We start from the raw sequence: 12,100 nt of genomic DNA on the forward strand, positions 1-12,100 counted from the left end.
TTTCTTTAATTTCCAAAAAGTGTCCGGTAAGTGTCTCCCCTATATTATGAAAACTTTTCCTTCAGATATTTAGGTCAATTATGAAATGGATAATTTTTAACAAACGACTTTATATTCGAAAAATTCTCAAGTAATTATGTACACCTATTCATACGTATGGAAATTGATACATAGTTCTCAACCCTCCCGAAATTTTCGCATTTTTCAATCAGATCCGATTCCGATTCCGGAGATAAAGGATGATCAGAGTAAAAATGTCAATTTGAAGATTTTGATAGTCGATGACCAAAAATTATATTTCAGTTTTACCGGTATTCAGTTTTCAATCCCGGGAGGTACCAAAAATTTTTATTTGGATTGCAGTACGATTTCTCAAAGATGGCTACACTGATTTTTAAGAATTTCGAATCAAAACAAAAGTTTCCGAAAGTATCGGGAATATAGGAGCCTAATCGTTTTCCCGTTCGTTTCGTGTTATGCTGGTCCCTGAATACCGGTTCTGAAAGTATCGTAAATGATAACCACAAACTCTGAAATGGAACTCACATTGACATCTCATGACGTTTAGATTCAGAATATATTCATATCGAAAGGCTATGCAATCACTGTGAAAACTGAACTTCACTGAACCGTCACGGAACTGAAATGTGTGAATAGTCCTGAAAACTTGGAGTAGAGAATGCCAGAGACATAACCGTGCGATTGACGTAGGACTGCATTCGAGATGTGTATAGATATTAATTAATTTGATACCGTTTGACCGTTTAAGATTTTGTAGTGCTGAAATAGATCATTTGGTTTCCAAAGATTTCGTTTGTAATCCAGGAAGTAGGGCGCGATCCCAAGTTATTTGCAAGGTTGAGCCTTGACCTAGAAGAAATGACATAAATATAAGCGTATCACAAAATCGTACAATCGTTCATATATTTTCAAATTTCATATATCTCAATATTTGAGTGAAAGAAACTACCAAAATGCTGCTCGATATTGAACACTGTTCGGAGCATTTTTCTCAACTGCGAAGCAACCAAATGCTGACTTTGATTGCACTCGTTTTGTGTCAATTTCGCACTGCGAAAAGTACACAAAGCTAACCAAATTATTCTAGATTTGCACTAAACTGATGATTTTTACCTTCGATTTGCGAATAAGTAATTTTAATAGTTGTTTAGATAACATTTAGAGCCATTAGAACGACTGGTTTTGTATAATGTTCCTAATCGTCCACATTTGTTTTCTTTTTCTCCAATGCAAACGACCAACAGCTGGTATGCTCACAGGAGAACTAGTTGTTGTTTTTCTGCGTGTAGGCTTGAGGAACGGAACCTTATATTCGCCATTGGCTGAAATACCTGTTGAATAATGCCGGGTGTAGTTCCCTTGTCTTGATGAAGATGGAGGCCTGCGCACTCGATGTGTCTCCGTTCATGAATTATCACAGACTTAAGCTAGCAAACGAGACACAGGGTCTATTTATAGATTCGGTTGATTTTAATGTTTCGTTTTTGCACGTATTTATTCACTCTGTCAACAATGTATACATTATTGACAACAATCTTACACCTTCTTACATTCGTTTAGTGAAGAAATTAGAGACTGCACTCGATTTTCTTGGAAATGGCTTAACAAAAAATTTCCATAACATTTCATCCGGATATGACTTTTGCTTTCGAAACTAGAGTTTGATAAGTGGAAAGTGGCAAACACAAGTACAAATTCCATAAAACTTCTTTAGTTTGCAGAGCTTATGAATTTGTGGGCATATAAACTTGATTCAGCACTAATAGCTCCCCATTTCCGGAAGCACCGAAGGTAGTGAAGAAAAACTCCAAAAGTAGAACTCACTTATGCCGTTTTTCATTGAAAAACACTGGTGGCGTGGATTGCTCTGGTTTTGCACTTTCGAGCAGATATGCAACATTCTGACGGTGTTTCATTGCGATTTCTGCTCGAAAGTGCAAAACCAGAGCAATCTACACCACCAGTGTTTTTCAATGAAAAATGTCATTAGATTTACCAGCGATGCTTGAATCGATTTTCACAAATCGTGATTTATATTAAAGTTCATATTGTCTCAAAAACTACTGTGAAGTTTCATCCGGATCTGACTTCCGGTTCCGCATTTACAGGGCGATGAGTGTCAAAACTTTCAAACCATCTTAAAAAAGGACCATACAAAACCAATACGCACCGGTACGAGCTGGCACGGAAGAAGAAAACACAACTTGCCTTTACAAACTATGCACACAGCGGACTTTGCTCAATTTCGTACACGCTATAGAGAAATCGATAGCCAACAGATAAAACGGAATACTGACTAAATTTCCTCAGATAGAGCGTGACCGATTTTCACAAACTTAGATTCAAAGAGTATGGAAAAACCTGTTTTAATCCACCTAGTGGTGTAATGATGCCTTTCTCATGTACATATAACATTGTGGTATTCTATTCAAAAAATTTCTCTTCGATTTTTGAAAGAATTCAAGAGATTGTTAATGCATAACATGTTTGTTGCATCCGAAAATATTTTAAGTGACGGTGTACAATATTGAACAAACTTTACCGTATAATTCCGGAACCGGAAGTCGGATCCGGATGAAATTCAGGAATTCCGTATGTGACCGGAAGACCTTTCATTTTAATCTAAGTTTGTGGAAATAGGTCAAACCATCGCTGAGAAAAGTGAGTGAGATTTATTTTGGTATATATGACCACTATTTCCGGTACTTCCGGAACCGGATACCAGGTACCAGAATAGCTGGAAACGGTTTGTTTAGTTGCTTACTGATAATGACTATCGATTTGTGTAGTTTTGAGACCAGTTTAGAAAAATTTTTACGTGTTTTGTTTCGCCGGTTGAAGTGACGGTGTACAATATTGAACACACTTTACCCTATAATTCCGGAACGGGAAGTCGGATCTGGATGAAATTCAGGAATTCTGTATGGGACCGGAAGACCTTTAATTTGAATCTAAGATTGTGGAAATCGGTTCAGCCATCTCCGAGAAAACCTAGTGAGATTATTTGACACACACACACACACACACACACACACACAGACACTTGACCAATTTTCACTAGTCGGTTTTTCAAGTGATTGCATAACCTTTCTATATGAGAAAGGCAAAAAATCTCAACTGGGATCGAAACTATTCCAATCGTAAGTCATTGTTAGTAGACGGCCTAAAGCTTGCTTCAGATAGAATTGGAACAAAGACAATTGCCTGTATTTCAGTTATTTATTATTGAATTCAAGATCTTTTTTATACAAATGTAGCTCTTTCTTCATACTTTTAAGAAAAAAATACGGATAAAATTATTCAACACGGTTTCGAAGGAATTCTCGAATTTTTCCTGTAACACGGCTCATTAGGCTGCGCACACCGTATTCGTCAATTGTTTTAGCTATCTTATTCCACCAGGTCGTCATCTGATTGATGTCTTTGACAACCTTTCCGTTTGGCTTGAGTCTCCTCTTCATGATTGCCCAGTATTTCTCAATAGGGCGGAACTGGGGGCAGTTGGGTGGATTAAGATTTTTCGGAACAAACTGGACCCCTTTCTTTGTATACCATTCTTGAACGAACTTGCTGTAATGACAGCTTGCAAATCTGGCCAAAACATTACGGGATAGTCGTGGGATCGAATGAACGGCAAAATTCGATTTGGAGACTCTTTTTGGTATAATTCCAATGTCATTGTCTTATTTGTAACGAAAACTTTCGTTTTTTGCCACAGCTGCAAATGCCCTGCCAGATCATAAATTTTCTTGCAAATTTGTCCATCAGAAGACACCCGTCGAACTTGGTCAGCACTTGGTCATATAGTTTCCGAGCACGAATTTTGACCACACTATTCTATTTTATGGTCCGATTTTCCTATTTGATAGCTCGATACGACTTGATTCCTTCCCGTAGTCGAGTTCTCCTCACACATACCTAGATGCAGACCAAAATGGATTTTCCAAAAACTTGTGCACAATTTTTCCCTTCTTTCGGCTTCCATGTTGATTGTTTACAAAGTACAGTCGATTTCCAAATCCGTCCACCAGGAGCGCCACAATATGGGCAAAAGTTTGTTCCAATTCTAAATGAAGCAAGCTTTGTCAAACTAATTCCGGCTGTCTTGGTTCCCGATTTCCGATTCGGGAAGCATCGAAAATAGTGTTTGAATACTCCAAAATGCGACTTAGACTATTTTTTCAGAGATGGTTTGGACGGTTCAAACAACTGCAAAAAGGATCTACCTTACTTTTCTTCTAGATGACCAAATCGATTTTCACAAACTTATAAATTCAAAGGAAAAGACTTACGGTTTCATAAAGAATCCCTGAATTCGTTGTGGATAGCACTTTCAGTTCCGGAGAGTGTTTTGATTCGAACAAACTTTCCTGTTTCTGTTCAATGAACAGTTGTTTTTAGAACTCCATAGTAATATTTATGATGGTATGAATAATATGAGAAAGGCATCATTGAACCACTAGGTGGATTAAAGAAGGTTTTTTTTTGGTTTCGTATAGTTGCTCTTTTCGATCCGACTTTCAGTTCAGAAATTACAGGGTAATGAGTGATTGAAATTTCAAACTGTCATTTAAAACGACGGTCAATAAAATAGTTTCATGTAAACTGAAAACACCGAAGAACATTCATACAAAAACACATGCGGATTGATAAAAAATAGGCCGGAGGGTAATGTCAGAGAAACAACTGGATAACGTGAATACGAATAAAACTGACATGTTTTTTCCACACATACGAATACCAATAATAGCACGTACTTGATTGTGTACATTTTGCAAACTTACATAGTTGTAACGATACAACTACATAGCACACGAGACCAAAATTTTAAAATCCACAGCAAATTCTAAATTTAAGTTGGGAATTAATATGAAATTAATTGCAATATCATACTAGTTAAACCTGTCTCGAAAATACAAATTGTATAGCGATTTGAAAGAATATTCACAACCCTAAGTGAAGAATTTTAAAATATAAATTATTGATATCTACTCGCCAAATGTAGACAAAAAATAACAATAATTCCTTCAAAAAATCATGAGAACTACAAGACAGTTGTAATTCCATATAAAAAAAACTTGTTTGAATATTATTCAGTTTTTTATTAAAAAATGATACATAGTTAGAATCAGTTAGGTGAAGTGCCAAAAGATTTGATCTGTAACAAAGAACAAACAATTGGCGAGAAAACCTTAATTGACCATCTTAAGCAACAAGCACAAATGTGTCTCCCTTGTATTAGTCAATTAAAAACACCCATGTTTTATAAATAAACATAGTTAGTGTCGCAAGTCCACTACACTCAACCATTGAAAATATTCCTTATTTCTGTGTGTCGGTTTTGTAAGTAACGCGGTTGAAATTTTACGTGCCTTATTTTAGCACTGAATTTCACCTTAATTCTCGTTCATACGAAACATTTGAGAAAACTTAAATTTTAAATTTGTGGTTATTTCATACTACTGAAAGTTTGATTATACTTTACTGGCCATGTTCCGTTAAATACAATAAGAGATATTCGCGATTAAATTCTACCCATTCTTGTACAGGGTAAAGTTTTTGAAGTTTTGTCGCGAAAACGACTTATTTTACTATGGGGTCCCTCATAGTAAAATAAGTCGTTTTCGCGACAAAACGCGTATCATCTCACTACTAGGTGGATAAAGTACGTTTTATCTATTGCAGTTGATCGTAGAATATGAGATCCGCTTGGGGATTATTTTTACTATGATGAGGGAGCTGAATAAAGTGTGAGTGTGAACGGCATTCATGGAAACACATGGACAGTGATCATTTATTTTTGCCTGCCTGATAAGTTTGGCTTTGCCAGCTACTGTCCACACAGCTACTGATTGAAGTATGCATTCAATTTATTAGTGAATCAAATCAAAAGCTACAAACCATGAACACACACGTTTACATTCGCTTGCCGGCGATCTGCTGGTGCGAAACGATATCAGTAAACAAAAATGTAATTTTACGTGTCTCCTAATCTCATTCATTTCGGCTAGTCCTAGATCATATGTCGCACCAGTGAAACGATGGAAGAAGAACGTAAGCGATTTTACCTACAAAACGAACTTCTTCGGAAAGTGATAACCTGTAATGAAGATCTTCAAGATTTCGAAGTGATTGGATGTACTCTTGAAACGCCAAAATCTTTGGATGGCTTCATGGCAACTATGTACAGTTTAGAGGTTGCGGTTTGCAGAAAAAGTCACGAGTAAGCATCTTTAATAATCTTGTACTCTTCGATCGAATCGATGACGCAGTTCGTTTCAGTGAATCGACATACTTGAAGCTACTAGTTAAAGTGATGAAAGGTGACGACAAATTTCGACGGGAGTCGTTAGGATTGATCCTGTTTCCGAACGAAATCAATACCTATAAAAACATTGTTCCAGCATTTAAAACTTTGGTGGCCAACAGCAAAGCAAGAATCGATTCCGATAGCTGGTGTCCTCGGGTTTATTTCGCTGAACAGGGAAACTTTCCCGGTTATAGCGACCAATTCGAAACCATTCTTGTAATGCAGAACGTACTGCCGCTTGGTTTTACATCTGGACCAAGATTGAATCTGGATAAAACTCATCTGACGCTGATGGCGCGCAAGATTGCGCAGTTTCACGCCTGTAGTTACGCAATGCGAATATTGGGCAGTGATGTTTTGGATCAACTTGTTGCGAAAATTATTCCATTGAATTTCGTCCAGGATGGAAAGGTTTTTTTTGAAAGCTACGACGTTGTGTTTCGGCACAGCCAGAAGAGGCTGTTTAAATATTTCGATGTCAACCCAAACCTTTTATCAGATGCAAATGTTCGAACTGATATCGAAACACTGCGTGAAAAGTATAGCAGTATACCTTCGCAGTTAATGCAGAGGTGTTTAACAACAGACGATGTATATTCGGTGATTCTGCACGGTGACTACAATCGTAACAATGTACTATTTAAGTACGATGGTGCAATACCAACCGATGTACTGATGATCGATTTCCAAGAGAACCGATACGGATCACCGGCGCTGGATCTATCATTTTTCATGTACATGAACATGGACGATAATTCAAGAGAAACTTTGTGGAATCAAGTTCTCTTTTCTTACCACGATGAATTGTTCAGGTGTATTCAGGAGCTAACAGGCTTATCAGCTGATGACAGTCGACTAAAGCCGTACGAGTACGTGCGTTTGATTGATATATTAGTATGATAATGAAGATGTTATTTTTTTCAGCTACGAGAACATTTTAAACCATTTATCACGTTACTTCATCTATGGCGCGATGATTGCAGTGAAATTTGTTCCAACCATGATGGCTTCTCCCGACGAGATCAACCAGATTGTTCATTATTTTCACAACGATATCCATGCCGCGGGATTTGAGAAAATCTTGTTGGAAGCTGGTGGGGAACATGCCAATCAACGAATCGCAAATGTAATGGTGCATTGCTCTATGTCTGGTTATATGAGTTTTCTGAGGGACTGATTTAAGGTGTTGTTAAAATTGATAATAGAAATCAATGACAATGCATGCTTATCTAGTTTCAATTAGTAGGAAAGATTATGGTACTAAAATAACAGCCCACTATCGGTAGTCCATTCCAATGCGAGGCTTCACATTTAAATCAATTGGTCGGAAAACTGGAATCCTGCCTGCACAAGGTGCCAGTTCTGACAGTTCGATGGTTTGCTGGTTGCCGAAAGTAGGGTTGCCACCATGAACGCAACGCTATTTTGGTATGCAAAAAGCAAGCGCAAACGATTCCCGCAATGCAGTAATCTTAGCAAAAGGCCGTGATGTGACGTGACACCTGGTACAGAAAGTGCTCTAACGAAGCTTGCCACATATCCCTAATTTCAAGGGCAGTACATTTCAGACGTACGTTTTTGCCTTTCTCTATAGAAAGGATATCAAATTGCTGGAAAATAGACTTGAACGGAGCCTCGGAGACACCCACTGTATTATATACCATTCGACTCAGCTCGACATGACCGGAAAACGTTCGTCTGTGCATGTGGGTGCGGGCCTTTTAAAACATTTTCTACCACTCAATTTTCTCGGAGATGGTTGAACCGATTTTCTAAACTTCAAGCTCGTTCGAAAGCTACTATTGGATCATTGGTTAAGTTCTAACATCAAAGGGCTGTCATTTCCGGTTCCGGAGATATAATAGTATGAGTGACGTAAGCGACAAAATGCACAATTTTTCGGGGCTATCACCTTTGGCATAAAGTCGTTTGGCATAATACCGTTTGGCATAACGCCGTTTGGCATAACAGTCATTTGGCATAACAGATGAACATGCTGCTTAATGGAAATTGTTTTTATTTACTGAAATTTTGTAAGGTCCAATGCGGCTACCTTTCATCGTTTTAATGACCTGCTGTCCGACCTCGCTACTGCTCGTTCGAACCTAACTGAGGGATAGCTCCTAATTTTGGATAATCTGCCAAAATCAATTTGATTGTTGTGTTTACTTTCTAATACGGTCGTCGACGTTTCAAACATATACCGAACGCTTTTGGATGGAAAACTGTGGTTATTTAAAAATAGAACTAAAATGTCTTAGTTCATCATTCATCAAGCTGAGTTGAATGATATATAACGATAAGTGTCTCCGAGCTTTAAACAAATTTTTATTTTCATTCAAATCTATATTCTTTCTATAGAGAAATGCAAAAATAATGGAATGTACACGACTCAACAGTGATCAAAATCGAAATAGATGTTGAATATGGTTGACAGTGCCAAACCATATGATGTACGTTTTCTTAAATCGGTCAGTCTAAACCGGAGCTTTATTGTTTAAGTGTAGGAAATGTACTTGTGAGATTGTTTTATGCCTCACCGCCTTTATAACAGGAATTCGAGTCAAAATTTTGAAAAAAAAAATCACTTTTTGTGTACTATTAAATCCGTAAAGAATATTGAAACATTTGCAAAAAACCTGCCGGTTGAGTAAAATATGCAGCTTTAGAAAACTTTAGAATTGAAAACAGTTTTGTTAAATGTGTTTTGCCTTTCTCGTATAAAAAGGTTATGCAAGCCGACTTTCTATCCGAGGCCCGGAGGGCCGAGTGTCATATGCCATTCGACTGAGTTCGTCGAGTACGCAAAATGTCTGTGTGTGTATGTGCGCATGTGTATGTAACGTTTTATTACACTAAATTTTATAAGGGATGGCTGCACCGATTTTCACACTCTTAGATTCAAATGAAAGGTCTTGAGGTATCATACAAAATGTGAAAATAAGTACACCTTATTTCTGGAACTTTTTCCGGAGTTGAATAAACCGATTTTAACACACTTGGATCAGTTAAAAAAACTCTTCAGGTCTGATACAAATTCCTGAATTTTGTTTGGATCTGACTACTGGTTCCGGAGTTATGAGTTCAATGTGCAAAAAAAATAACAGTTCAGGTATTGAAATCAGTCAACGAAAACGAAAACAACAGTTTTAACAGCAGTTCAAAACTTGAATCTATTCAAATAAATCATATTTACTACAATACTGAAAATAAAATATTAACATTTCTTTCACCAAAGAATGAACCTTAAAATATTTACAGGGTCCGGCACTCGAAGTGTAACCAATTAAAAAGGCCATAAATTCAGTTTGGAAAATTACTTTTACCTAATTCAAAGTACAAAATGTGTAAAAATAATACAAAATTCAGAATCAATTCACTTTTGCTCGATATGACCACCTTTTGCCTTGACTTGATGACTTGAGAGAGCGAAGGAGTTGCTTCGTTTGGCCGAAAGCGGTCAATTTCCGAACATTGTATTTTCTGACGAGAAAATTTTTCCAATTGAGCAATTCGTAAACTCTCAAAACGATAGGGTTTACTTGACCGACCGTTCATACGAGAATTTGAGTCATCGATTGGCCTCCAGGAGGCAGCTCCCGCAACAGATAATGGTTTGGGCCGCTGTAACCGCAGATGGGCGCTCTCCAATCGTTTTCATCGAGTCTGGCGTCAAGGTAAATGCGACATATTATCGGGAAAGTATTCTGGGGGTTGCTTTGAAGCCGTGGGCAGACAAACATTTCGGTGGCAGACCATGGACGTTTCAGCAGGACTCGGCACCATCTCACAAAGCTCGAGTGAACCAAGAATGGCTGAAAAACAACGTTCCGAACTTCATCACGTCCACACATAGGCTCTCGAATTCACCAGATGCGAATCCAATGGATTATTCTCTTTGGGCCATTTTGGAGAGCAAAGTTCGAACTAAAAGATACACTAGTCTCGAGGTGCTGAAAAAAGTTATTGTCCGCGAGTGGGCCAAAATACCTGCAAGTCACATTCGGCAAAACGAAGCAACTCCTTCGCTCTCTCAAGTCATCAAGTCAAGGCAAAAGGTGGTCATATCGAGCAAAAGTGAATTGATTCTGAATTTTGTATTATTTTTACACATTTTGTACTTTGAATTAAGTAAAAGTAATTTTCCAAACTGAATTTATGGCCTTTTTAATTGGTTACACTTCGAGTGCCGGACCCTGTACATCGAAGTATTTTCATCGATTTATGTATTTGTTTGACAATTCGATTGTAAATGTCAAGCTAATATAATATTGAATTTGGGATAAAATTCCTGAAGTTTAGTTTAAACAACTTTCTTCCTAATATTGACTCGTAAAATCCATTCCAAAAGTAACAATATTATAAAATATTCGACAGTAAGTCATAATTACTCAAACAACGTTTGATAAGAACTGTTATTGAAACTCGTTCCGAAAACATTCGTTTTGCTACGGGTTTCGAGAAACACCATCTTGGATTTTGAATGACTTTAAACCAGTGCTGTAGTTGCGGTTAGTCACAGTTAGTCAGTGACTAACCAGCTCTTGAAACTGCAACCGAAAAATTTTTTTTTGAAAATTTTGTAATGACTGATTCAAGTAAACTGAAGGGTGCAAAAGAAATAATAATACAATTGAAAAAGGTGATTGCTCTCAGGGCGCAGGGTGAAAGTAATCTTGATTATAGTGAAATATCCTTCTGAGGGCACAAATCAATATTTATTTTCAATCTGAATAAATAACACCTTGTATGGATAATTTGGAAGGGTGCCTTGGAAATGATTCCAGGGCGCAGACTCGCGGTAGGAGAATTGATAAAAGGCTCCCACATATTTTCTTCCAGGGCGCAGGATGAAAGTAATCTTGATTATAGTAAAATATCTTTCTGAGGGCGCAAATCAATATTTATTTTCAATCTAAATAAATAACATCTTGTATAGATAATTTGGAAGGGCGCCTTGGAAATGATTCCAGGGCGCAGACTCACGGTAGGAGAATTGATAAAAAGCTCCCACATAATTTCTTCCAGGGCGCAGGATGAAAGTAATCTTGATTATAGTAAAATATCCTTCTGAGGGCGCAAATCAATATTTATTTTCAATCTAAATAAATAACATCCTGTATGGATAATTTGGAAGGGCGTTTTGGGAATGATTCCAGGGCGCAGACTCACGGTAGGAGAATTGGAAAAGGCGCCCACATAATTGCTTCCAGGGCGCAGGATGAAAGTAATCTTGATTATAGTAAAATATACTTCCAATGGCGCAAATAATTATTTATTTTCAATCCAAATAAATAACATCTTGTAATGATAATTTGGAAGAGCGCAATAGAAATTATTCTAGGGCGCAGAATCACGGTAAGATAATTGAAAAGGGAGCCCATATCATTAATTCCAGGGCGCAGGATGAAAGTATTTTAAATACATTAAATAATTGTAGTGAGGGCGCAAATTATAACTTATTTTCCAGCTAAAAAAATCTTGTAAAGATAATTTGGATGGGCGCCTTAGGAATAGTTCCAGGGCACAGAATCACGGGAGGAAAATGGAAATAGATTTCAGGGCGCATAATGAGAGTATTTTTGAATACATAAAATGATCCCAGTGAGGGCGAAAGATTTTATTTCTTTTCAAAGTTAATAAATAACATCTTGTATGGACAATTTGGAAGGGCGCACTAGGAATGATTCTAGGGCGCAAAATCACGGTAAGAGAATTGAAAAAGGCGTCCATATAATTAATTCCAGGGAGCAGGATGAAAGTAGTTTA

At 37.4% G+C, this 12,100-nt stretch overlaps 1 protein-coding gene across 2 annotated transcripts; it reads left to right on the forward strand.

Annotated features, from left to right (window-relative positions):
* The first annotated feature begins 5,468 nt into the window (after positions 1-5,468).
* Positions 5,469-7,551, forward strand: LOC131432285 (uncharacterized). Of its 2 annotated transcripts, XM_058598472.1 has the most exons (5): positions 5,469-5,571; positions 5,707-5,878; positions 6,033-6,244; positions 6,304-7,200; positions 7,256-7,551. In XM_058598472.1, exons 3-5 carry the CDS (start codon positions 6,063-6,065, stop codon positions 7,506-7,508), a joined length of 1,332 nt encoding a protein of 443 aa, XP_058454455.1. In that variant the 5' UTR covers positions 5,469-5,571; positions 5,707-5,878; positions 6,033-6,062; the 3' UTR covers positions 7,509-7,551. The 2 variants fall into 2 exon arrangements, with proteins under 2 accessions (XP_058454455.1, XP_058454454.1); XM_058598471.1 differs by lacking the exons at positions 5,469-5,571; positions 5,707-5,878 and having other exon boundaries at positions 5,893-6,244.
* The last annotated feature ends 4,549 nt before the right edge of the window (positions 7,552-12,100 follow it).

Source organism: Malaya genurostris, chromosome 2, assembly GCF_030247185.1.
Source record: "Malaya genurostris strain Urasoe2022 chromosome 2, Malgen_1.1, whole genome shotgun sequence".
Taxonomy (NCBI): Eukaryota; Metazoa; Arthropoda; class Insecta; order Diptera; family Culicidae; genus Malaya; species Malaya genurostris.